The 26,970-nt window shown below is 45.0% G+C and overlaps 1 protein-coding gene across 4 annotated transcripts in view; it reads right to left on the bottom strand.

Annotated features, from left to right (window-relative positions):
* Window positions 1-3,444: 3,444 nt before the first annotated feature.
* RAD52 (RAD52 homolog, DNA repair protein) overlaps window positions 3,445-26,970 on the bottom strand; it is a 35,208-nt gene continuing 11,682 nt past the window's right edge. For 2 of the 4 annotated variants that reach the window (XM_038395899.2, XM_043517918.1), the window contains exons 2-12: window positions 24,434-24,522; window positions 20,873-20,974; window positions 20,307-20,400; window positions 10,615-10,682; window positions 10,219-10,337; window positions 10,040-10,115; window positions 7,655-7,851; window positions 6,641-6,774; window positions 5,502-5,585; window positions 4,581-4,820; window positions 3,445-4,077 (exon numbers count right to left, since the gene is read on the bottom strand). In XM_038395899.2, coding sequence (XP_038251827.1) covers window positions 4,016-4,077; window positions 4,581-4,820; window positions 5,502-5,585; window positions 6,641-6,774; window positions 7,655-7,851; window positions 10,040-10,115; window positions 10,219-10,337; window positions 10,615-10,682; window positions 20,307-20,400; window positions 20,873-20,974; window positions 24,434-24,520 — 1,263 coding nt within the window. In that variant the 5' untranslated portion in view covers window positions 24,521-24,522 and the 3' untranslated portion in view covers window positions 3,445-4,015. The remainder of the gene's footprint in view (window positions 4,078-4,580; window positions 4,821-5,501; window positions 5,586-6,640; window positions 6,775-7,654; window positions 7,852-10,039; window positions 10,116-10,218; window positions 10,338-10,614; window positions 10,683-20,306; window positions 20,401-20,872; window positions 20,975-24,433; window positions 24,523-26,970) is intronic. The other 2 variants (XM_038395909.2, XM_043517909.1) reach the window with 2 other exon arrangements.

Below are 26,970 nucleotides of genomic sequence, written 5' to 3'. Positions count from 1 at the left end.
TAAATTCTTGGCAAATAACACAGGTGCTGTAGAACCACAGAATGAGATAAAAGATCTCACCATTGTGTGTGTGTGTGTGGTTGGAAGAGAATGTCTGCTGGTAAAATTAATCAGAAAGCCTCTGCTTTCTGGTTAAAATGACTGGAGAGGAAGCTCCTGAATACACCAAGTATGGGTAGGGAAAACAGTACTCTGTGTAATGGAGTAATTGTATGGCTGAAGCAGTAACAGGAGTGGGGCAACACTTCGTGGCAGAAGAACTGATCAGCTGAATGCAGCACATGGTTATTTAATTATTTTGATTTAATAAGTTTGAGGTCGGCTTTTCACTTAACGTTATGCAAGAAGTGGTTTTATTTACCATTGATTTCCCTCCTGTGGATGAAATAACTGAAGTCTAGAGGAATAAACTAATGCTACTGAACTGTTAAATTATTTTGTGTTAATATTACACTTTGAGTACCTTTTTTCCACATAAAATCTGTTTCTGAATTACAAATGTTTTCTTTACATTATTTAACAATGTACACTGTAAAAAAACAAAAATACACACAAATAAAATGAATTCAAACTTTAGGCTTCCGTGGCCGTAGTTAATTGTATGTTTTGCACTAAATCCAGGCATTGCGCTTCTTGTACGATTGCGCTTTGTGCTGCAGTTTGTTACCTTTGTAGAATATTTAATGAGATCATTCAAATAAACCAAACCTGCTTTTGTTGAACTGTGGGTTTTCATTTTCAGCTGGTTCCCTCTTCTCCTTTCTCCTGTTACCTGGAGTATTTAACTGTAGATGGGCTCCTGTTACCTCGCCATTAGGGCAGTTTGCCATAGGAAAATACTAAAACCCACTCTGAGACTAAACCTCTCAAAAGCAGTGATCAGTAATACTATCTGCCCTTTAACAGACCAAAGATTCTCTAAGTAGCATGGAACAATAAGGGACAGTAAGTGGATACAGAAAATGGTTTCCACAAAATCTGAGTAAACTATGAGGGGGCAAAGGCTAATTCATTTTTTTGACATGCAGCAATGGGAATCTCTCTCCTGGTGTGGTTTTCTTAGGTTATACTCATTCATAATTTTTGAGAACTGGCAACTTTCCCTGTTTTCTGTAAATTGGATACTAGCTAATTTCTAAAGGTTTGGTATTTCTATACCAAAGAGGAGTCTATCTGTTGAAAAGACGTTTCTTTCCCACATGCTCAGGGTCTAACTGATCCACCAAATTTGGGGTCAGACTGGCAGAGACCCTGGGGGGCTTTTTGCCTTCCTCTGCAGCATGGGTCACTTGCAGGTTTAAACTAGCACAAAGGGTGGATTCTCTGTAACTTGGAAGTCTTTAAAACCACGATTTGTGGACTTCAGTAACTTGGTTAGAGGTCGATTATAGAAGTGGGTAGTGAGGTTGTGTGGCTTGCAATGTGCAAGTGGTCAGACTAAATGATCATGATGGTCCCTTTTGACCTTAGTCTATGAATCTGAAAAATCTCCTTTCTGCAGTTTTTGCTCTTCTTTCTCTGCTGTGCCCCATCCCCATCCTTTTCCCTAGAAACAGGATGTGCTTTCAGCAATGGGGAGAGAAGAAACTTACTGGAACAGAGCCCAGAATGATTCTATACCAAAGACTTCTCGCTACTGCCAAAAGGCATATGCTTTTTTTTCTTGTTTAAGGAGCCATTGTGGGAGCTAAGCTGACAATACGCTGACTCAGTCCTCCTTGAGGCCCTGAGTTAGGTGGGCATTTCAGTGACTTGAGCCAGAAGAGGTGCTGTTAATCAAGTTTTGTCTTGTGGAGCGGCTTTGGTTGCAGAAAGCTTCTTTGGCTTTCTAAATATTCATTTTTAACCATTAGTGTATTTCCTTTAAAAACTGCTTCTATTTTGATTCATACCACCTCAAACTGTGGTTGTGTAAGAACTCAAATCAAGCAAGTGCAAGTCTTGTGAATACATGCTGAAAGTCCTGTGAGGAGCAAGGTGTACAGGTAGTTCAGTGAGATGGGACACTTCCCTCTATATCTGCATCACAACACTGTCTCTGTATTGTGCCCAGGGTCAGACCACGGTTGCAGGAGCCTGGTCCTTAGACTCTGTTGAAGTGCTATGATCACAAGATTCCTTGGCTAATTTTGCACTGCCTACATGTACCCTCTGCAAGTTCCCTTTCTAACAAAAGTGCTGTCTTATTACAACAGTGTGGATGTGTGAACTCACTATTGTCAAATACCGAGATCTTTTTGTTACTGACAAGCATTCTCCTTCCAGAACTGCTGCAGTAGTGAACTGCTAAATAAGACTGGTCAACTTCAGCTGTACTTGGAGGGTTTTATGAATTCTCTGTAGACATACTGCCAACTACACAAGCTCCACAATTAACTGAATTTTCTAGGAAGATGTGTTAGATGTGAGAACACTTTTGCCAGTAAAGTGTAGGCTACTGCAGACATTTGCCTGTACTTACTCCTACAACTAGTTTCCTACTGGAAACTTACTGCTTTTGAGAGGTAGGAAGTATATGCGTGGGAGAAAACCATGAGCATGGGTAGATGTTGAAAGGAGAAATGTGGAATGGGAGCAGCTGCAGGGTAGAGGAGCAAAGAACACTCACTAAATCAGTCCAAATTAGTCTCACATGCATAAATGACATGAGGTAGAAAGATGGTCTGCTTAACCTCCCCTCCCACTGACTCATTATAGCATTGTTCCTATACTTGTATTGTTGGCAAGTTACTGTTTCACATATGGCACCAATGTTACTATGAGACTGATCCAATTAAATGGACAAAGAGCTACTTCTTGATTGGAACTTTAAATTCATCCCATTTAGGCTAATGATATTCCTTCCCCATCCTTCAACTGGAATTGAAGCATCTGATCGTTTTTACACTGTCATGGTAGGAGAGTAATTTTCCCTTTGAATTAAGTTAGACTGATTTTTGGTTTTAACCTATACTTCCTCCTTGCTCATTAGGTTGCTATTTTTTCATTTACCTTGTATTGGTCAAGTGCTAAGGCCCAGAATTAACTACAGCTGCACTTCCAGTGAGAATGAAGATACAAGAGGGTGATAAACAGCATTAGAGCAAGGTGCTTGTTGTCCCTACTGCCCATCTCTTAGAGATGTAAACTCATGCCACTGCCATTACTGCTGTCTAAATACAGTAGCTATTTTAAAATTCTAAAATCTACACTGATCAGAGAATCTAAAAGGGGATTTGACACTTTGGTTAGGGATTGGGTTTTCAGTTTCTCACTTATACGGTTATGGTACAGCTGTGCTTTCTTTTTCCTCAAGATGACAGGAGTGAGTTTTAACTGAGTTACAGTAACATCTCATGGTTTAATGCAACAGGAATATGTTCCCTGCCCAGATGACTGTTTTACCTTCTAACCAAACATACTACTGCCCCCTCCCAGTTACAAATGAGATTATTCAACTAATGCTCTGAATTTGCATGTTTATTCACATTTTCTGTAAGAAAAAGGGATAAAGTTTAATATAAAAACAAGTACCTAAAACAAACTAGTCAACTGTAATCCTTTAACGCATCCAACCACATACTATGTGTACAAGTCTCTGATCAAATAATTCTTTCCAAAATCTGATCTTATTCAATGCTATCCACATTAAAGGAAACTACTCCCTCTATGATGAAATGCAAAGTAGTAGGGCATCCTTCAGTTACCAGTAGAGAGTAGAGTTGCATCTCACGTTATTCCAAAGGAGTTAAAATAAGCCCTGGCACTGGGTAGGCTCCCGAAGTGCAAGACTCAGGAAGAAATGATGCATCAAACTTTTTAACCACAAGAGGGGACATCAAGCACATTAAGAGGGGTTAAAGTAAGGAAAGACTTATGACAGAAGATGGCCTATGATCAGCATTGCATGAATGCCATGGATCTAATGAATTAGATTTTCCTTTGTGTTTCAACAGTTTCTTCAGATGTGCTTCAGAAAAGATGGTTGTGGTCAAATCATCATGAGGAAACTAACATTAAGGTGCGGTCCTGTCTGTTAGGAGGGTTCCAGTTTCCTTTTCTTCATGCCTTGGCTCTTCCTGTATGGGCTGCACTCTGCTGAATAAGACAACAGGTCCTTCATAGGCAAATTCTGCTTTTCTCTGCGTCTAAAACTTACCCATGTTTTTGTCAGTGCTTTTTCTCTCTCGCTTAGATCTCCCCAGAAAATGGACTTGGCCATCCTACATGCCTTTGTCTCCCATTCTAGCCCTGAAGGAGCTCAAGTCTTATGTTCAGGTTCTGTTAAAAACAAAACAAAAAAAATCTCTCCCTCCCTTACCCACCCTCCTAAAAACTATCAGTGAAAAAGGAAGTGCTAGCGGGGGTTTGAAAGCGTAAAGCAGTCTATGTGGGAGGACAGACCCACAACTGAGTTTCATACCAGGACAGTTAGACATTTTGCTGGAATGGGCTCAAAGTGTTCACAAACTTCATTAGGTGCCCTGCTCAGTTTCACATGCTGCTACTCAGCACAATGCATGATCACCTCTACTTTCTTCTGGAGCTTCCTCCTGCTTACACTTCACTGTAGCCACTTACACTCCTTTTACAGTACATACCTGGTACACCTTGGTTGGAAGAGGGGCTGTAAGGCCTGTGCCTAGGGGACACCTGCCATACTGCAGCCCTCATTTGTGGTTTCTTATGGTTCATTGTTTGAGGGGTCTTGCTGCGAGTCATCATGTGATAGTGTCCAAGAGGTGTTGCAGGAGCCGGGGCTGCTACAGCTGCTTTTTCATGGCTCTCTGTATCACAGAGAGCAGTGGTCTCCAGGGGGATGTCCCAAAGCTCAGGGTCATCTGGAACAATGCAAAGACAAACCCAACAGAGAGGGAAGAGAACAGTGTGGCAGCCTCGCTCTAGTACCAGCCTGCCTTTTCCTCACTTGTTGATGCCAGAGGGGTTAAACTAGAAAGGAGCTTGCTGTTACTTTCCTTTTGCCTGTTGATCTAACTCAAAATCAAAATGAAAAATCACACTGCCCAAGAGAAGCAGACACTCCAAGGGTTCTATCTTGCAGCTACAGGCAGTAAGATGGAAGGAGATGTAGCTGGGCTTGCTCTGTACATTATGCTTTCACGTGCAAGATTAAAGAATACAGGTGCAGCCCCAACCAACACTTCTTACTGAAAAGAATCTGGTCTCACATCTATATGCACCAAGACTGGAATGTGTGTAAACCCTAATGGCTACAAGAAAAGGTTCCTAGAGGAAGGTTCCCCCTAGTGATCCTTTAATTGTAGGGGCTGTTAAACCCCTCCTAGCGATGAATGTGTGGCCATGAATCAGTTCACCCCTCTGCCCACGTCTTTCCCTCCCTCCAAACTGCAATTACTTCACCCTCTAAGCCTTCTTGTTGCCACTTCCCCTTGCTGAAGTAAAGGTGGTGCCAGCGCCACTTTCCCAATCTCTTCATTAAATCCTGCCTCCACCCTGTGAACCAACAACGTGCCAGCATTTAGCTGCAATTCTTTGCTAACCTGCAAAGAACTCCTCTTCGGCGGTTGGTTCCTGGGGTGCTGCTGCTGGAGTGCTGTGTCTCACCCGTGAGGGATGAGATGCTGCTGGGCACAGGTAACCAAGGGCAGGTATTAGTCCTAAAAATGCAAAAGGACACCACCTACTTCCCAGGGGCTATGCTGAGGAGGGGAGGGGGAAGAGAGTCAGATAAGATCAGGTTTCAGAGTAGCAGCTGTCTTAGTCTATATCCGCAAAAAGAACAGGAGGACTTGTGGCACCTTAGAGACTAACACATTTATTAGAGCGTGAGCTCACTTCAGCAGAATGCATCTGATGAAGTGAGCTATAGCTCACAAAAGCTTATGCTCAAATAAATGTGTTAGTCTCTAAGGTGCTACACGTCCTCCTGTTCTTTTTAGGTAAGATCAGAAAGACCACCAGTACCTGATACCAGATACTAGCTGTCCTATAGCCACTCCTTACCCGTTGCTGGAAATGTGGGTATGGAGGTAAGGTAGGAGATGGTGTTTGGTAAGGCTTACTAAGGACGTGGGAAATATCCTGAAATTTCTTGCACCATGAGCAGAGGCTGGGTTAGCTCAGTCTTTCCTACAGCACACGGTCTAACATTTTCTAAGAGGATATAGGGGCAAGTTTGGTCAGGTCCAGTTTGAGCCCACATCCCTGCCCTCTACGGAACAAGTATTAAAAACTTCAGCTTTCCTTTTTTATAGCTTTCTTCACTCGGACAAGAGCTGGTAAAATTAGGCAGCCAATGAGGGGTTAACCCTGTCAGTCAGCTTATGCCCTGCACATAGCCTACCTCACTGGTGGTGGTGGTGGGGGTGGTTATGTCTACACTAGCACCTTTAGTGGGCAGGTGATGAAAAAAACCACACCCCTGCCAGATATAAGTTATACCAACAGAAGTGCCTGGGTGGACAGTGCTATGTTGGTCAGAGAGCATCATAGCTACTTTTGCTTGTTGGGGGAGGCTTAATTATGCCCAGGGAATCTCTCTCTCCCATTGGCATAGAGCAGGTACATAAGAGACCTTACTGCAGCAGGGCTGCAGTACTACACCTGTGTGGCTGTAATGGCTGTAGTGTAGACATAGCCTAGGTTGTTGGACTTGCAGATTCATAGTGTTGTCTCTTACTCTGTTTGCTGACTGGATTGGCTACTGTCAGCTGTTTTTTCTCCATTTGCTCCCGGAACTGCTGCTGAAGCTGCTTCTGCCGTAACTTCCGCTGGTAAGTGGCATCACTCCCACAGACTAAGGTGATGCTATGTCTGTCCCAAGAAATAAACACACAGTTGGATGGCGCTCCAGCTGCAGTTACACATTAGGAAGAGGGATGTTTATAGCAATAGCGCGCCAGGGAAAATACAATAGTAGTTAGCACTTCTATCATACCTTCCAACAAAGGCCCCTCCCCCACATCCCAGCAAGCTTTACAAGCATTAACTATTTACAACCTCAGAGGTGCTTGTGAGACTTGACTTAAGTATTACCATTGCTTAGACAGATAAACTAAGGCACAGTTAGGCCCTGTCCAAGTTCATACAGGAAGTCTCTGGCTAGAACCCAGCTCTCCTGCCTGAATAAATTACACAAAACTATCCCATACTCCAGAGACTGATTTGAAGTTGGTATGAGACAATATTTATCACACCTTGTAGTAGACTCTGCAATTTGAGGAGCTAAGTCCAATGAAAATATTGCATGGGTAGGTGATTATTAGACACCTTGTGCAGACATGTGCAGCCAGAAGTAGCAATCTAACACCCTTGGAACCTCTGGGTTCTCCTGCCTGCCTGCTGCTGGACTCATACTCTCTGGCTTAGAGACCATACTATGCACTTTGTAATGCAGCACTCCCTTTGAACTGAATGCCCCCTAAAAGCCTACTGACAGTCACTGGAGAAATGTATAATAGCTATGGATCAAATATAGAGTTGGTATTGTCTGAATTAAGGAGAGAACCGGCCGCAAGATCACTGACTCATACATGCTCTTGCAGCTACAGGGATATGGAATTTTGGGAGTGATTGGGGGAGATTGTACATTTTAAGTCCCAAGAGTGACCAGAACATGGGCTGGATGCTCATTTATAGTACAATATAAATAAAAATAATTATACTAAAAAAATACTCTCTGGTTACCACTCACCTGGAGCTGTTTTGCTGCTCCTGCTCAACTGTGCTTAAGGAAGCTGCTTCCTGGCCAGGTTTGCATGGGGACATGCTCTCACAGTGCTGGGGTTGCCATGCACTCTGCTTCTGCAGACAGCTACTGTATCTAGCCTTCTCTATTGCAGGCTCAAAGTCTTGCCTTTTTGCTTTGGCCAAATCCAACTCAGGAGGCAGCTAGTATAAGAATGAATCATAATCCATTGACCAATTCCCCCTCCCCCATCAACTCAGAAGTTACAGAGACTCAAAGCATCTTATAACAACATTTCATGGTTTCAGAAAAGCAGTTGTGTTAGTCTGTATCCACAAAAAGAAAAGGAGTACTTGTGGCACCTTAGAGACTAACACATTTATTAGAGTATAGGCTTTCGTGAGCTACAGCTCACTTCATCGGATGCATTCAATGAAGTGAGCAGCAGCTCACGAAAGCTTATGCTCAAATAAATTTGTTAGTCTCTAAGGTGCCACAAGTACTCCTTTTCTTATTTCATGGTTTGTTTCTCCCTCTCTAGCTGCTCTTAAACTAGGTTCTGGGAAGGTTTTGTCCTTTCCCATTTGGCAAGCACTGTTTGGGTTCTGTATTCTGAAGGGAGTTAATGTGGCTGTTTGCAGAGCACCATCATTAGCAGTGTCAGCACAGTGTTTGCTAGCTAGCATTGCCTCTATACAAACAAAATAGAATTTTAAAATATAAAAGTAGTAGAATCTGGACAATCCCCAAGATATGGAGGCAGGCAAGGTAGTAAGCACTAACTATTACAATAATGTTAACTTCATAAATGTGTGCACAGACATGTATAAGATCTGGCCAGAGAATTGTCTTCACCCTCCAACCCAGGAGTAGAAACATAAATCCCATCCTTTAACTGAGCACACATTTGGGGAGAGAGGCTAGACAGAGCAACAGAGGGAGACACTGTACCACACAGCCTGGACTTCTAAGTGCAGAAATCTAAGAAGATGGCAATATGCTACTGACACTAGCTTGGAGCAATTACCATACTCATCTCTGAACCACTATTAACTATGGCAAATAGCCTTCTTTAACAGAAAAGCCACAAAGCGACTTATTCTAATGAAAATTGTTCCAGCAATAAACAGATTTCACATGTGAATCTCCTAATAATTAATATTCATTACAGAATGTATTTTTGGTTTTAAACATTACAATGATGTTACTCTAGCTGTCTCTGGCCTATCAAAACTAACCAACCTTAAGACAATCAAAAGACAGCAGAGATCCCTCCTGCCCACGCAAATTTAGGAGTTTGCAGTTTCCATATTAACTGCACAGGAAGCTGCAATACTGCGTTTCAGCCACCATGTGGTACCGAGTGAGATTATAAAACAGCACCTCCAAGCCCACTCACCTGATTCCAATATGGCACCCTCCAACAGGTACCAATGACGACTACTCCTGGATCCTTCCCTAAGGTAAGCATGCCCAGGGCTCTACTTCTGTATATAAGACTCTCTGGTAAACTGGAACTAAAATCTGTGGCAAACCCTTCTCACTATACTGGAAATTCTATGGTAGCTTCACGTATATCAAAAACTGGAGCGGTTTTATTATAGTAAATATAACCATGAATAATCAGTCCAGTAGACCAGTGCAGTGTTACATTGTTTATTTTTCTCAGCCCCTAAAGTTTCAGTTCTTTGTATGCTGAAGATTTCTGCACTGGTATTTTGCAAGCTGTCGGGGAGAGCTGAAGCTTTCGACAGCTGTGTAAGCTTTGTTTAGACTAGAGTTCCCACTGTTGCCTACAAATGTGAAGGTGAGGGTGGACTGAGGGCAGTAGCTGCGGGATACTATACGAAAAATTTCTAGTGTAAAAGAAAGAAGCTCTGCTTTACATAGCACAGTACAGTGTTTTGAGTAACTTGGTTTGATATGGGACTGGAAATAGTTCATCCCTGTCTACAGTAGTATTTAAACTATTATCAACAAGGGTGTAGCTGGACCCACTACTAGTAATGATACAGAATGGTCTGATGCTCAGGTACCATTGTGATGGGAATAGTATGACAACCTGACTAGAACAGAGTAAACAAGACTGGAGAGAGAGAAACAGCAATGGGCTTAAGCTTCAGAATAGCATTATTTTGATGAACTACTGGGAAAATCTTTTACAAAGAACAGTTCAGACAACCTAACTAGCAGCCAACGGAGGCTGTGGAATCATTGTCACTGAACACATTCATGGCTGGACACATTCACACACATGGCTAGCAAGTATGGTTTAAATATTATGGTTTCCATCCCTCTCGATACAGGGGGATGGAACCAATGACCTACTAAGGGTTCCTGGCAAACGAAATTACTTGGCTTTCTCCTTCTCCAAAGCACCCTATATCGCACCTGACGAGGAAGTTTATTCACTGATCGCAGGTAGTCTTTGTCCAGGATGCAGTTCCCAAGAGCATTTCCAAAGCACCTGAGGGACAAGAGAGCCTGCCATGACTGAGAATTTAACATTTTATTCACACCACTTGTGGAAATGTGCAAGTAGAAGAGCAATGTACTGGTTCTCCACTTACTTGAGTGCCCTCTTCAGTCCATCTGTCACTGCTTCTTTCCTTGCCTTTTCTAGGGACAATGCCTTAGACTTCAGGCCCTCACTCACTCCATAACCCACATCTTCATGGTACGACCCATCCTGTGGGGTGAGTTAAAAAAAATGCAGGAACTTTTTTGCCTTCACGCACCTGATTACAAGACTACATCTCTCTTATGTGGAGTGTGTGTATTGAGTGGACTGGTATTTATTCTGTAGTAAGATCAGCTTTCCAGGGGCCCACAGAACTGTCTGGTTGGACACAGTAACATGGTGTGTTGCAGTCTGCTCCACACACACAGTAGTAGTGTCATTTTATGGTTCTTAAGCAACGAGCTGCTCACCAACAGATGGGGCAAACAAAAATACATCCATTTACCTTGAGTTGGACTTTCACAAATGCACAAACTCCCACATAGAATTTGCCATTGTTGAGATCAACAAAATCTGGGAAAAGCAGGAAGAAGATGGAGTTATAATGGAGACCCAAACAGTATATCACGGTGAAATTTCTCTCTCATGCTCATCTTCCTAGGAAGCTTAAAAACTAAGCCCTGATCTACACATAAAATTTAGATCGACCTACCTACCGTGCCCTGTGCACCACAGTTACACCCCCTGCATACACATGGCTATGTCGACAGAAGAATTCTTCTGTCTACTGATGCCTGGGGAGGTGGATTACCAACAGCGACAGAAAAACCCCTTCAAATGATATAGGAAGCATCTGTGCAATGGCCCTATTGAGGCATAGTTGCAGAGCCACACCTGTGCTGCTATAGTGCTCATAGTATGGATATGCCCTGAATGTGAACCACCTAGAACTTCTTTGCAAAAATACCTGGTGTGAGGTTGGGGGGAAAAGTTTTAAAACCCTTCTCAGGCAACTAGAAAAATCAATACCACTGGAGAAATACTAAGTTTCTATATTCTGATTGGCTGGTCACTCCACAGCGGCTCTCTCTAGGAAAAGGGGCTCCAGATCCATGTTTTTGAAGCTTCATTTTGGTGTGCCTGTCTTTCATACTGAGCATAGATTTACAAATTAAACTTTTTCCCCCCAGAAAAAAGGACAGTTTTAACAGACTGACCTTAATAAAAGCATATCCTGATTTGATAATCTGAGTGCACTATTACAGGAGTTACACAAACAAATCATTTGTTAAATGTATAACTGGTGACTTGTATATGCAATGGCTTATCTTGTAGGTATGAATTAAGCATGCAGTTGTGCATGGAAGTTTCAAAATCAAGCCTCAGGAGACTAGTAGCACAGTAATGTTAACAGTCCCAGCTGAACTAATCCATCTCCTGTATTAGGATAAACTTCCAGTGTCTTTGAGTCTTTCAGATCAGCTGCCTTGCCTGACCCACCATTTATATTACAACCCACAACAGGTTAAACCAGGAGTTCTGACTCTCTATCCTCTATTGTGTGTTTCCAGTGTGACAGCAGGCAAGTGACTTAAGCTTTTGTGCCTCATCCTCTCCATCTGTAAAATGGGACTAGAGACATTATCAGTAACTGTAGTTTGAGAAGAATGACTGTACACACCCAGATTCTTAAGCTATACATGGACCTTGGAAGTTTCTGGGTAGAAGTTTCTGTTGGAGATGAGCAAATGCTCACTCACTGACTGCTTGAGCCCAAGTGTATGAAAGGGACTGTGTCTCTAATCACCGCTTGGTTCCTTTCTACCAGAAGGAACCTGATCACCTCTAGAAAAGGATAGGCCAGACTACTCTGGGCAACAAGATACTCTGAGCGCAATCCTTAAATGTCCAATAGGAAGGAGGTTGAGTGATTGTTCACACTGATGCCACTCTTGGTGCATGTGTGTCCCATGCACATGAGATCAAATTATTTCAGCCAGCAGTGTCACTGGGGCTGCACCCATACCTCCTGCCTGTGACCCCTCTGCCCACCCAAGGACATAAAGGGAAAAACAGGCCCTACAGTCTCTATTCCTTCTTACTGGCTGTGGCTGCAAGATGGGACATTTGGCAGTGTCCACTTCATCTGCATACTGTTTGATTCACCTTAGATCATTACAATTTAGTTTTCGACTACATGCATCCAATGAAGTGAGCTGTAGCTCACAAAAGCTTATGCTCAAATAAATTTGTTAGTCTCTAAGGTGCCACACGTACTCCTTTTCTTTTTGCGAATACAGACTAACACAGCTGCTACTCTGAAATTTAGTTTAGTGTTAGTTATGTTCATTAGTTGCTATAGATTGGTTCACGGCTCTTGATTTGCAAGATACCTATTTTCATATCTCAATACATTCAGCTCACAGGAAATACCTCAAGTTCCTGTTAGGAACATCCTGCTACTGACCCCTAGCCCTTGATTGCTCCCCCATCCAGCCTGCTCCTTTTGGCACCCTCCTCCCTTGCCTGCAGCCTAGCAGGGAGGAGTGGTCGACCTGCCTCCCCTTTCCCCTTCTCTCTCTGTTTTTCCCCCCTCCCTCCCTGCTCTTTATGGTGGGGAACAAGGCGGGTGGGGCCCCTCCAGCAGACCCCATCGCCCCTCCCCCGCCTGCCGGCCTCCCTGAGCCTCTACCTCCGCCGCCACCGCCGAACCACCTGCTACTGCTCCCGCTGGGGCACTGGCAGCGGTGGGCACCGGGGTGACCTTCGCTTTTGCCACATCCCTCGCTCCTTCCAACTCTGAGAAGGCCCCCCCAGCCAGCGGGAAGGGCCAGGGTAAAAAAAAAAAAAAAAAAAAAAGGTAAGGGCCCTGCTAAAAAGACCAGTAAAAAGTCACGTGCTTGAGTCTTTCTATGGCACAGAGGGTTTTCGCCAATTGTCGATCAGTTATGCACTTAACTATGGAGACAAGAAATCCTGGTATAGCCTTATCTCGATGACTGGCTGAATTGAGAAATACCTGACAACAGGCAATCAGCTCCGTGTAAGCAATCCAAAACTTCTTAGCCTTGCTAGGTCTCAAGGTCAAGAGAGAAATCTATTCTGACACAGAGCATAGAGTTCACAGGAGCAGTTAGGCTCTCAGTGATCTGGAGTCTATCGTCCTCAGGACAGATTGCAAAAGTTAACAAATCTTTGTCAATCAGTGTCAAATTCATCCAATACCAGCAGTGAGGACATGCCCCAGGCTTGTAGGTCACATGATCTCACTTATTCACATGACGTGACAAACTCCACCTTTGCTCCATGTAAGAGTGATTGAAATGAATACATCTACCCAACAGACATTGCATTGACATGATGATTACTCTCCCACAAAGTCCTCTCTTTGTTAAAATGGAGGAAAGATCCTCTTCAGATATGCAACGGAGTAACCTTCTCCATACATCTATCTACAAAGATTCCAGTGAAAGATGCTTTTGTTCTTGAATGGGGGATCATTTGGATCACATACAAATTCAGGGACTATGATCCCTCAGAAAGCCTGCTTCCACATAACATCCTAGAGCCCACAGCGATCTGCCTGGCATGCAAGGATTTCCTGCCTCTTTTTCAGGAATCAATAATTCAAGTGCTGACATTATAGTAAAGCAATGCACTGTATCAGGCAAGGGCAAGCAAGACCATCTCCACTCTGTCAAGGAAGTCATATGTTTATGAAAGTGGTGCATTATACACCAGGTCACACCAGTAGCTCTGCACCTTTCTGGCTTTCAAAACACACTGGCAGACCAGCTCAGCAGGAATTCTTTCAACAATCACGAGTGGCCTCTCTCAGACTCAGTCCTACAAAGCATCTTTTGCAAACTGGGATTCCCAAAAGTAGACCTGTTTGCAACAAACCATCGTACCAAGTATTGCACATTCTGCTTGAAGGGATATGAGGCCAGGCTCCCTGATGCACCTTACTTCCTCATCCCTTAGACAATGGGGTTGATGTATGTGTTTCCATGAGACCAAGTGTCCTGAGGAAATGAAGGCAGCACCCTGGGTGCATGATCATGATGGCTTTAGCACAGGCCAGGCAGTGAAGGGACAGGATGGGCTGGGCTCTTGTGGTCTGAGAGAGTCACCCCCGCTCTCTCAGGTCTCCTCCAGCTGCCCTCCTCTTTCTCCCTATTCCCCCATTCAAGCAGTACTAAGAAGGCCCCTGTCTCCTGCAGCTACTCCCCCTCCCTTTCTCCACCTTTGGGACTGAAAATCCTGATTCCCCAAATGGGCATGGTGGACATTATTCATTCAGATAATCAGGATTTTCAGTTAACTGAAATTTGGATAAACAGACTTTACCTATACAAGGCATGACCGAAACAGAAGGAAAATAAACTGCAGTGTATCTCAGAATATGTCCCTGATTGCACTAGCAGTCTGTGTGCCATTCAGCCAACATGCTGTCTTTGGCATGGCTGCCATACATTGCCAATCCCTGCCAGCTATGAAAAGAATTAACATGATTTCACTGGAGAGTAAACACCTGAGGAGCCCTTTGGCCTGGGAAGATTTGGAAATTGCTTTGGCTGCCCACCCCCCGACAACGTAATTGAATACCACTGACCTAGAGAATATTAAGTAATAGTCAACATGGATTTGTCATGAACAAATCATTCCAAACCAATGTAATTTTCCTTCTTTGAAAGGTAACCACCATAGTGGATAGGTAGAAAGCAGTAAATAGAATATATCTGGAATTTAGTAAGACTTTTGCACAGTCACACATGGCATTCTTCTAACAAAACTGGGGAAATATAGTCTAGAGAATGTGAGTGCACAACTAGGTGAAAACACATTAAAAGAATAGTTATCAAGGGTTTGCTGTCAAAATGGGAGGATCGATCAAGTGGGATCTTGAATAGGTCTTATATCAGGTACTATTCAATATTATAATTAATTACTTGGATGATGGAGTAGAGAATACATTTATAAAATTTGCAAATGACACCAAGCTGGGAGGGTCTGATAGGGCATCTGTCCCACACTGGCAGAAATGGGGTTAAAAGCAGCCCTAGGAAGGCAGCCGATCACAGAATGGCTTATGGGAGCAGCTAATCAGGGCCAGGCTGGCCCATATAAGAAGGGCAGCAGAATAGAGCAGTTTCAGTCACTTCCTGGAGCTTGAGAAGGGTGGAGGACTGGCTGCCTTGCAGGCGGAGGGCAGCAAGCACCCTGGGCAGAGCAGTGCTGCAGGCAGAGACCCAGGAAACTGAAGAAAGCTCCTGGCAGGCTGCAGGATCTGCAGACTGAGGTCCTGACACAAGGGCAAGGAGAGTGCTGGAGCCACTGAAGGAAGGGGACTAGACAGCGGACTGCAATTAGACCATGAACTGCAGTTTGCCACAGAAAGAAGCGGCTAGACCATGGACTCCAATTTGCTACTGGCCGGACAGTAGGGGGAATAGAGTGTGGCACAGCCAGCGGGCAATGTCACTGAAGAGGACAACGGTCCTGGGAGCAACGTGGATCCAGGAACAGAGGTGACAGCAGGCGAGACACCACCAGAAGAGGGCACAGCGCTAATTCCTTGGACAGCCAGCAGGAGGCGCCGCAGTGGTAAGTCGCATTCCCACACAGAGGGGTTGCGAGCACGTTGAAGGACAGGATCAGAATTCAAAAAGACCTTGATAAATTGGAGAATTGGTCTGAAATCAACAAGAGGAAATTCAATAAAGATACATGCAAAGCTCTTCAATTAGGAAGGAAAAAAAGCAAATGCACAACTACAAATTGGGGAATAAGTGGCTAGGCAGTAGTATTGCAGAAAAGGATCTGGGGGCTATAATGGATCACAAATTGAATCTCAGTCAAACATGATGCTGTTATGGAAAAAGACAAATGTTACTGTAGGAGGTATTAACAGAAATGTCATAGGTAAAATACAAGAGGTAATTGTTCCGCTCTACCTGACATTGGTGAGGCCACAGCTGGAGTACTGTGGCCACACTTTTGGGCTTCACGCTTTCAAAAAGTTGCAGACAGATTGGAGAGAGTCCAGAGGAGAGCAACAAACCCGATAAAAGGTTTAGAGCAGTGGTTTTCAAACTTTTTTTCTGGAGATCTAGTTGAAGAAAATTGTTGATGCCCACAACCCAAAGGAGCTGGGGGATGAGGGGTTTGGGAGGGGCTCAGGGCTGGGGCATAGGGTGGGGCAAGGAATGAAGGATTTAGGGGTGTGAGGGGGCTCTGGGAAAGTGGTTGGGGTGCGAGAGGGTGTCAGGGCTCTGGGCTGGGGATGAGGGGTTTGGGGTACAGAAAAGGACTCCAGGTTCGGGGGGGGGGCGCTCAGGGCTGGGCTGGGACAGGGGGTGCAGGCTCTGGGCTGGGGCTGCAGGTTTGGGGGGGACTCAGTGCTAGGGCAGGGGATTGGGGTGTGGGGTTGGGGCATGGGCTTACCTCTGGCAGCTCTCAGTCAGCGGCGCAGCCAGGATGCAGAGGCAGGCAGGAAGCGGTGGCCAGGCCCATGCCGCTTCCCACAGCTCCCACTGGCCGGGAACGGCAAACCGCGGCCACTGGGAGCTGTGGGTGGCTGTACAAATGTAAACAAACAGTCTGGTGGCCCACCACTGAGGTAGGAACTAGCCTACCTTAGCTGGGCAGCACTTTTGATGGAAATTCTAGCAGGCGGGTCAGCAGTGCTGACCACAGCCACCATAACCCACTGTTTGAAAACCACTGGTTTAGAGAACAGGTTGAAAAGACAAGTTGAAAGGAGTTGGTTTGTTTAGCCAAGAGAAAAGAAGACTGAGTGGAGACAGTCTTCAAATACATAAGTGTGTTACAAAGAGGATGGTGATCAATTGTTCGTAGTCACCAAGGGTAGGACAAGAAATAATTGGCAAGGGAGATTTAGGTTAGATATTAGGAAAAACTTTAATTATAAGGATAGTTTACCCAGGGCGCTTGTGGAATCCTTGTGATTAGAAGGTTTTAAGAAAAGGCAAAAGCCTGTCAGGGATGGTCTAGGTATATTTGATCCTGCCTCAGAGTGGGGAGATGGACTAGAAGACTTCTTGACATCCCTTCCAACCCTGCATTTCTACCATTTTTATGACCATCTCAACATCACCATTCTATCCAGGGCCACACTGTAGTTTCCAATCCTGTAGTGACTCATGCATGTTTTTCACCCAGTTGGGAAGCTCCCTTGTTCCTGAGACCTTAATATAGTACTAGCAAGGTACACGATTCCCCTTTTGAGTCCTCAGCAACCTGCTCCCTTTACCACATATCAATGAGTAGTGCGTTTCTTGTGGCCATTACATCAGATAGGAGAGATTCAGGCCCCCTGCGTACAGTGTACCAGTTACTCTTAGACCTCATCTGAAGTCCCCTCGGAGTTCCACATAAACCAGTCCATTCATTTCTTGGTTTTCCTTCCTAAACTTCACTCTATCCTGAATGAGGAGAAGATTCACACACTCAATATAAAGAGAGCATTGTCATTCTACCTAGGCCGAACAAGATCATTCAGGAACACTCCCAGGGTATTTTTGGCATTTTCTGACAGGGTTAAGTGGCAATCTATATTCATACAGACATTATCTGAATGGGTTTCCGAGTACTTAAGAACCTGTTATGAGTAAGGGTAGGAAAGATTCACTCAGTCATATTAGAGCTCATTCCACTGGGACTTTGTTGCCTGTTTGAGGAAGGCTCCCATATCTGAAACATGTAAAGCAGCTAGATGAAGCTCGATCCACATATTAGTCACTATTCCCTAGTACAGGCTGGCAGGTCGGAGCCAGTCTTTGTAGGACTGTCCTGGAGTGACTATTCATGTAGGACTCCTAATACCCGCCTCCAAAGAAACAGAAATATTCTTGTTAGTCACTCTGAGTGGAATCCATGCAGACAATTGACAAACAACACACAGTTCCTTGAGCTACAATAACAGTGGTTTTTCAAGATGTGTTGTCCATACAGATTACACAACCCATACTGCCTCCCTGCTACTTCATTCTCATACCTATAGGATTCTGTACTGATGAAGAAACTGAAGGGCAGTTGGGCTCACTCCACCCTTTATGCCCTTTGGTGGGAGCAATGAGGGCCCCTAAAATGTAAACATGGCCTCAATGGATAACACTGGCCAAAATAATCCAATCTCATGCACAAGTGTGCCAAGGGTGGAATCTATGTGGCCGGCATGTCTCGAAAAACCACAGTTACTGTAGGGACGGTTGAGCAACTATTCTTTCCCTTGGGATCTGTTATGGTTCAGTATCAACAAGTGACACTGTGTATCAAAGTATGGAGTGACATGAAAGGATCCCACTCTATTTCTAGACCGACACTGTTCTAACAATGTGCTTCTCAGATCTTTGCAACACTGAGTCAAAACTCTCCGGCTTTATCATCAGAATTCATTACTGAGGAAGCGAGCACCAACCTTCCAATCACCAGGCTGAAATGTTTGTGCAGTTTAGGAGCTTCTCACTGTAATCCCTGCACCAGACTTAGACTCTCAAAGTGAATGTGCTGATCTTTCAATACTGCACTCTGTTGTATGAACCTTAAGTGTCTTCTCCAACAGATGAACTTTGAGGTGGCCCTCCTTCTTCTTTCTAGTGTGAGGGGTGAAAATGATGCAGACCAAGCATCAATATGAATTTTGTCCTTTATTAAGGCATTTAAAAGCAATGCTCATGGTCACCATTGTCACACCGCACAATGCAGAGAGACTACAACTAGTCTTTTTACTGGCAACAGCCACAACATGAATGGTAAATGAAGAGAGACCACTAGGCCTGAACCATGTAACGTTGACCAGACCTTAAGAACATAGGGGCCAGGGCCAATGAAGTCTGATCCCAAACAAAGCTGCAATAATGCCTCCTAACAATTAAGAGTGCAAACTTAACTGAAAGCTAAAGCTATTCTAACAAGCTCAAAGGAGAATAGACTGAAGAAAGCATTGGGGATACCACAGTGTTTCAACTTGCTGCTCCTGCAGTGTTCAGAAAGAATTCAGGGCAGTAAGGATTGGTCTTCTTTCTGCCATCTGCTCAATGCACAGCATCAAGGAGTGGGTGCATGGCTCAAATAGGCACTGTTAGCCAAAACTTTCTGAGTTTGTGCACCTGGGTACACGTATCCCAAATATGAGGACACAAATGAGCATTTACCCAAAGAGTGTCTCAGGACATGGATACTGGTCACAAGGAGGTATTTTGCAGGAAGTTCCATAGGTGAAGTGGGGGATGCATAAGTTGAGATGTTTGATGCAGGTAGCAGTTGTGCGTGGTCATGACAGTTGGCCTAAGTTCCCCGTTAGCTGTGCAGCCACCTATTAAGCGCTGCGCAAGTGCTCAGGGCTGCGGCAGGGAGAGATCCCTCTCCCCAGCCCCAGAGCTGCTGCAGCAGGGAGAGGTGCCTGTTCCCTCCAGCCCAGGTGCTGTTGCAGGGAGAGAGTGTGAGCTGGGGGGAGTCCCAGGGCAGCCCAGAACCCATACCCCCAGCCGGAGCCCTCATCCCCCCCGCCCAAGCCCCTCAAGCCCCCTCTGCCCCAAGCCCCTCATCCTTGGCCCCACCCTAGAGCCTGCACTCCCAGTCCTCACGCCCCCGTACTCCAACCTTCTGCCCCAACCCTGAGCCCCTCCCCCGAACCCCTTGGCCCTGGCCCCACCCCCGCCACATGGATTTTGTTGTGTGTCACACATCCCCTCCATATTGGTGCACATAACAAAATTAATTCTGCACACACGTGGGAAAAATTAGAGGGAACATTGCTCAGAGCTGCTAGCATTAAGCAGGTGGAGGAGTCCAGATGGAATGCTTTGGCTCAGTCATCCCCACTTAGCTGAATAAACTCATTTTCAGTAACTCAGAAGTGCCATTACACTAAGTTGAGCTACTGAACATAAACAGATTTTTCTTTACATGCAGGACAGATACTGAAACACAGGTGTTTCACCATTACTCCATTTTGCTTTCTCCTAACTGTCAAGGAGCCTTTAGGCTCCAAAATTTCATCTGCATCTTTTACAGGGACTGTCATTTTAAAGGCACATTTCCTGCTGTTTCAGCTGAACAGGTTACAGGAAAGATGGTTTATCAAACAGGGACCACATTCTGCCACTTTACAGACCCTCAGTATGAAGCAATAGGAACATAAATTCTCAAAGCCTAGAAAAAGGTACTCACCAACATTCTGCTGAGTGACCGAATGAGCCCAGCCATTGTAGCCAAACATCTCATTGGCCAGACTGATGACCCTGTGACCCTCAATATAACAAACCTGAAAAGAGGAAGAGTGAATTTTAAAAGGTCCTTTACAGTCATAGCTGTACTGCACTAAGAAACCCTGTTCATTTCAAGAAACATTTGACTACCTGTGTGCAAACAATGAAAAAAGAACTTGTCCCTGCCAAGCCCAATCTCCAGAAGAAGATGGCACAACTGAGAAAGATTTAGTGAACACAAGAGAAAGGGGAAAAAAACCCCAAATAATTTACTCACAAAACATAGCATTTATATAGTGATTTACATGTTCAAAGTACTGAACAATTAAATTATTACCGCCCAACATCCTATGAAGTAGATAAATATTATTTCCATTTAAAAGATGAAGAAACTGAAGGAGGAAGTTAAGTGACTTGCCAAAGGTGTCAAGAAATCAGTAGCTAAGCTAGGGACAGTTTCTTATAGTGAAGAATTCTCTGTCTCCCACTGTCCACCCACAAAGTTTCTGCATACACGCTTCTTTGTACCTTTTGTCCTCCACCAGCCTGCCGGCTGCTGATGTACTCTGGACCCAACCTCTGACGCAGGGCATTCTGGATGGCCAGGTATTCGGCTGCCGTATACTGGTACTTTAATAGAAGCATAGCAGAGTCAGACAGCTTTAGTTTCTTCACTCTATTAGCTCCCCTGCACCTGTCTCATCCCATTTTTTATTGTAGTCTTCCAGGAAAGATGAGTATTCAACTCTCATGCTTCAGGATGTAAAGGATAGTCAAAGGGCTCAGGAAGGAATTTACTTTGCTCCATGGGGTAGGTGTATTATGCTGGTGATATTGTTTGCTCTTGCAAGGAACTAGAATAGATGGATGAATGATCTGTGTTAAATTCTATACAACTGTTTTCCAATTCTCCCAAGCAGCAAACATCCCAATTACAAAGTGATAGAACTCAGCCAAGCACACCAGTCTGAAAGAGTACCCTTGCTCCCATCCCTATGAAATCCTACAGCAGTTGTAACATGTGCAAAGTCCAGTCCAGGCTGCCCGGGCATGAAGCATAACGGGAATCTCTATCAGCACCACTCATATTAGTCGGAAGATCAACTAGGTGTCACTACTTATTGCACTGGTAGAAATGTTAGTTATCTATACACACTCTGCAAAAGATACAGATAGCGTTAAGTATGTGTTCAGGAATGCGGAGTGAGTGTGCCTGTTCTGCACGGATATAGGTGTGTGAGAGAAGAATTCCAGCTCCAGTCTGAAGAGTAGCGTAAATGTCTCTTTCTACTCCACAGCACCACACTTCCACCTAACTAAGGAATGGAGCTGGTCTTCTCCAAAGGGAATCTTGACTAATCCTCAATCTTGCTGCTCTATTCACCTGCAAAACAGAACTTAGAGTGGAATTTTAAGGGATCCTCAGAGCTGTGCCAACCCCCATCCTGCCAGACAATATAATTCAAGCAAACAGCATGAAATTTAAACAAAAAAATTCTAATGCACAATCTTGAGGTTTTAACATTTAGATTTCAATGTATTGTTCCATTTAACTTTTTTTAGGAATAACTGTCCATTTCTTTTTCTAGCAGTTATACAGAAATATTCAACAGCAGGCAAAAGGGAAAGAGCATTGTGTACAAATATACACAGACATCATATTCATTAGCTAACTGACGAAATAATGGCATGCATGGAAGAATTCACCATGCAAGGCCAAAGACAAACTCTGTCTATTGGTTTCTTCCCATGGCTGAGTGAAAATAGCTACCTTCTCTCCACCAATAGAGTAGAATGCATGTTTTTATAAGTAAGCCTGGGGCATGTCATCCACTATTAAGATAAATTCAGTCTATGATGGGGTGTACCTACCCTGCTTTGGTTCAGAAAGGGTTAACCACACGCTGTGGGCTGAGGAAGCCACACCTCCATGCCTCTGCTGGGCATGCTTCAGATGAACCAGAGTATAAAAGGGACCAATAGCACTGGATGAGCCTGGGTTCCCCTACCCCAGCTGCCCCGCTCGGGTGAACTGCACTGCTGACTGCAACCATTGGGCCACACTGCCCTGAGCAATAGGACAGCCTTGTGGACTCTGGCCACTGGGCCGCACTGAAGGGCGGGCTGCATTGACTCTGACCACCGGGCCATGCTGCACACAGTGCGTGTGACTAAGATGGGGTCCAGTGACAACCCCGAGACCTTTGTGACATTCAAACAGGTCGCCAGGCCCAGTGGCCACCAGTACAGTGGGCTACCCTCTTGGCACTGTACTTAACTGGCCCAGCCCAGACCGCCTACCGGAACTTAAACCCCCCATTAGGCACTGGGATACAACAAAGTGAAGGCAGCCACCCTGGACCAGGCTGGTGTCAGTCCTGAGATGTACCGCCAACGACTCTGCTGCAAATAGTACCTGCTCAGGTCCAGGCCACAGCCCAGCAACTCTGGGACTACCGCTGGTGATGGCTGGAATCAGAGAAACGGACCAGAAGCCAAGTGGTGGAGATGGTGGCACTGGAGCAGTTTACCCAGATCCTAACTGCTGGGGGAAGGAGTGGGTGCAATGGCACTGCCTGGCAACCCTTGCTGAAGTTGTCTTCTTATTGGAAGACTACATGACTGCTGAGGGTCAGAGCAGCAAGCCCATAGAGCAGGGAGCCCAGGAAACTGGGGTCATCCAGCCAAGTGCAGACCACAAAAGGCCAATGTAAGAACCTCTGTGGCCAGCCCAGGCCACCAGCATGACAAATCCTGACATAAGGTGACTGACTGACCTTCCCGGGACAGACGAGCCTGAGGAGTCACCGTATTATCACCATCCTGGGTCAGAAGGTACGAAACAACCACCGACCACTCCTTAAGAGGATGGCAAGAGCCATTCAAAAAGAACTGCAAACTAAGCTGTCCCTAAGGGTAGTAGAGGAATCTCAGAGAGAATGGCGGAACCCGATAGCACTGGTCCCAAAGCCTGTTGGTGCCATCAGATTTTGTATCGATTTCAGGAAAGTTAATGCTATTTCCTGGTTTGACACCTACCCAATGCTTCAGGTAGATGAGCTCCTCGAGTGGCTGGGTAGTGCTTAGTTCATCTCAACATCACATCTAACTAAGGGGTATTGGCAGATACCCCTGACACTGGCCTCCTGTGAGAAGACTGCCTTCCTTACCCTGTTTGGCTTATACCAATTTGTCATGATGCCGTTTGGGCTGCATGGAGCCGCAGCCACCTTTCAGTGACCAATGAACCAAATATTACAGCCACACAACCAAGATCCAGAAGCCAGTTGAGTTGAGGCTCCAGCAGACCCCCAGCTGACCACCGCTGCCGACAGAGGAGAGACAACGGAGGCCACAAGACTACCAGACTTGGAAGGAAGCGTAGGAAGCAACCCAGGGGTCAGGACTAAGGTACTGGGTGACCAAGACTGATTGTGTTTCCTAGTCCTGGGTTGGGACCCAGTGGAGCAGGGTGGGCCTGGGTCCCCCTACCCCGGCTGCCCTACCAGTGGGGCAGCTGATGCCCAGAGGGGCGAACCGCACAGCAGAAGGCCTGCCCCATTGCCCTTAGCCATTGGGCCATGTTGCTCTGAGCTATAGGGCTGCTAGAAAGACTTGGGCATGAGGTCGAGCAGCCCTGAACAAAAGGACAGTCTTGTGGACTCTGGCCATTAGGCTACACTATGCTAGGGGACACGGCAGCTGTGGCGACATGGGAGGCAAAGCCACTTGGGCTGCTAAAATGTCTGCTTTCATCTCCCCACAAACCAGTGCCCCATAATGGGGTATACCTACTCCACGACACAGTCCAATCCATCAGAGAAAGAAAAACATTCTTCCTGTCCTTTAAAAAATAATTCAAGGCCCTTTCTCCAAGTAATTCAGATAAAAGCTACTAGCGTTGGAGAGACAGCTCTGCCACCAGCAGGGGAAAATGTAATGAGGATGAAGATTATCATGGTGAGGACAACAGGTATGATTTTAACATACAACTAGCGTCGTGCATTAAAAACAATTAAGTGCTTTGTGAGATTTCCTGAAGTGCAAGAGGAAGACTTCCAGCTCTGTTCTAGATGAAGAGAGACTGACCTGCCCAAAGCACACAGCAGAGCTGCCACTGTTGGAACCAATCTTGCTGGTGTGGCTTCCATTGTTTGTCTCCTGACTTTCAGACATTCCTAAAGACAAAGGAAAGAAAACAAATCAAAAACACTGAATCATCATCGGCAAAAACAAAACCCCAAAAACACTTGAATAGAAAGCAACAGCTACAATAGTCTCACTGAAGACTTTTAGGATTGTAGTCTAGAAGAGACTTAGTACGTAGTCCATCCCACTATAAGCATGCAGTAAAAAAAATCCCTTCATACAGGATGCATGAGATATTATATCGATATTTTACTTTGAATTTTAATGAGCAACCGTAGTTACAATAGAAATTCATTTTGTGATTAATTCATTTTTTGCTTCCCAAAAGCAAATCTAACAGATCCCTGCAACATAACCACTTTTCTTAAACAATCTACAGTGTTATAACTTTGTTAACTTCTGGTAGAGATGAGCCTTTGCTACTTTTTTTCCCCATCCATACCCTCAACCTGTTTTATCTCCCCCATTCATTGTTCCCCTCAGGGCTTTTTCCACGTGGAAGTTAGGATGTGAATTTAAAATACAATATTTATTCTGCACTAACTCTTCATGCTGACACTGCAATTCTCCACTAAGAACCCCTTTGTCTGGTTTACCTTAGGGCCTGTCTACACTACAAAATTTAGTCGACTTTATCTAATTCAACGTGAGCCTCTGAATTAATTAAGTTGCTTGTGCATGGCCACACCATGCTCATTGGTCTCCATGGAGTGCGTCCTCACTAGCAGTGCCTACATTGATGCACAAAGCAGTGCATCACGGTTAGCTATCCCAAAGTGCAACTTGCTGCAGTGTGTTTTGGGAAGTTTATGCAATGCCTCATGGGACCAAAACACTGTCGCAGGAGAGAATGGGAACATTGCGTCGGCATCCCATGATGCACTGCGCTCCCTCCTTTATATCAATAGCAAACAACCAAGTGGTTTTCGTGCCTTAAAACTGCCACGCATATGCCATAACCCCAGAAGCATGGAGCCTGCTTGGTGTGAGCATCTCAAACACCTTGTGCTTTCTCCTGCAGAATTTCCAGAGCTGAAGTAGGGTCCGTCGTGCAGAACATAGCAATGTCCTGCTATCAGCCCTGCTGCAAGCAACTGAAAAAAACAATTCACAGTTGCTGCTGGTTGTCACAGACCAGCTGCACTCTGTTGAGTGCCATTTCTGGTCCCATGAAACAAGCACTGACTGCTGGGACTGCATCGTTTTGCAGGTATGGGACGACGAATAGAGGCTGCAGAACTTTCGAATGCAGAAGGCCACCTTCCAGGAACTTTGTGCAGAGCTTTCCCCTGACCTGCAGTTCAGCAACACAAAAATGAGAGCTGCTCTGACAGTGGAGAAGTGAGTGGTGATTGCTATTTGGACGCATGCAATGCCAGAAAGTTAGCGATTAGTGGGTAATCAGTTTGGAGTAGGTAAATTAACCATGGCAGCTACTGTGCTCCAAGCATACACGGCCATTAATCGACTTCTGCTACGAAGGGTAGTGAGTCTGGGAAATGTGCAGGACATAGTGGATGGTTTTGCTGCAATGGGGTTCCTTAATTGTGATGGGGCGATAGATGGCACACATATCACCATCTTGGCACCAGACCACCTTGCTAAGGAGTACATAAACCGAAAGGGATACTTTTCAAAGGTGTTGCAAGTGCTGGTGGATCACAGATGGTGTTTCACCAACATCAACATAGGATGGTCAGGGAAAGTTCATGACGAGTGCATCTTTAGGAACTTGGATCTGTTCAAAAAGCTGCAATCCAGGATTTTCTTTCCAGACTACAAAACATACACTGAAGATGTTGAGATGCCTATAGTTATCCCGGGGAACCCAGCCTAGCCCTTGCTCCCATGGCTCATGAAGCCATGCACTGGCCATCTGGACTATAGGCTCATTCAACAATAGGCTCAGCAAATGCAGAATGGTGGTTGAATGTGCCTTTGGTCATTTAAAAGGGTGCTGGAGAAGTTTACTAACAAAGTTGGACCTTAGTGAAGATTACATCCCCACGGTTATAGCTGACTGCTGTGTGCTCCATAATATCTATGGGGAAAAAAAGGGAGAAAATTTTCTGCAGGGACGGACACTTGAGACAGATGGCATGGCAGCCATTTTTGAGCAGCCAGACACCAAGGCAATAAGAAGAGCACAGCAAGGGGTGCTGCGAGGCTTTGAAAAGCTGTTTCAATAATAAGTCACAGTAATGTGAGGTGCTCGTCTACATTGTGCTTTCCCAAACCTTCACCTGGCTTGTATCACTGTCCCTGTAAAGCCAACCCCCTGTCCAAGCCCACTGCTTCTACTCAATAAAGAACATTTATTTCTCGAATCCATTTACTTTATTTAACAAACGTAAGTAAAGAGGGAGAACAGAAAAAAAAAAGGTAACCTTGGGGAAAAGGGGTTGTAAAGTTGGAATGGGAGAAACATTTTCAGCTGTGTAATACAACACCGCATTCTGGACCATCCAAGGTCTGTG

Source organism: Dermochelys coriacea, chromosome 1, assembly GCF_009764565.3.
Source record: "Dermochelys coriacea isolate rDerCor1 chromosome 1, rDerCor1.pri.v4, whole genome shotgun sequence".
Taxonomy (NCBI): Eukaryota; Metazoa; Chordata; order Testudines; family Dermochelyidae; genus Dermochelys; species Dermochelys coriacea.
The sequence above is the reverse complement of the archived record's forward strand: the minus strand, read 5'-3'. Positions and strand labels throughout refer to the sequence as shown.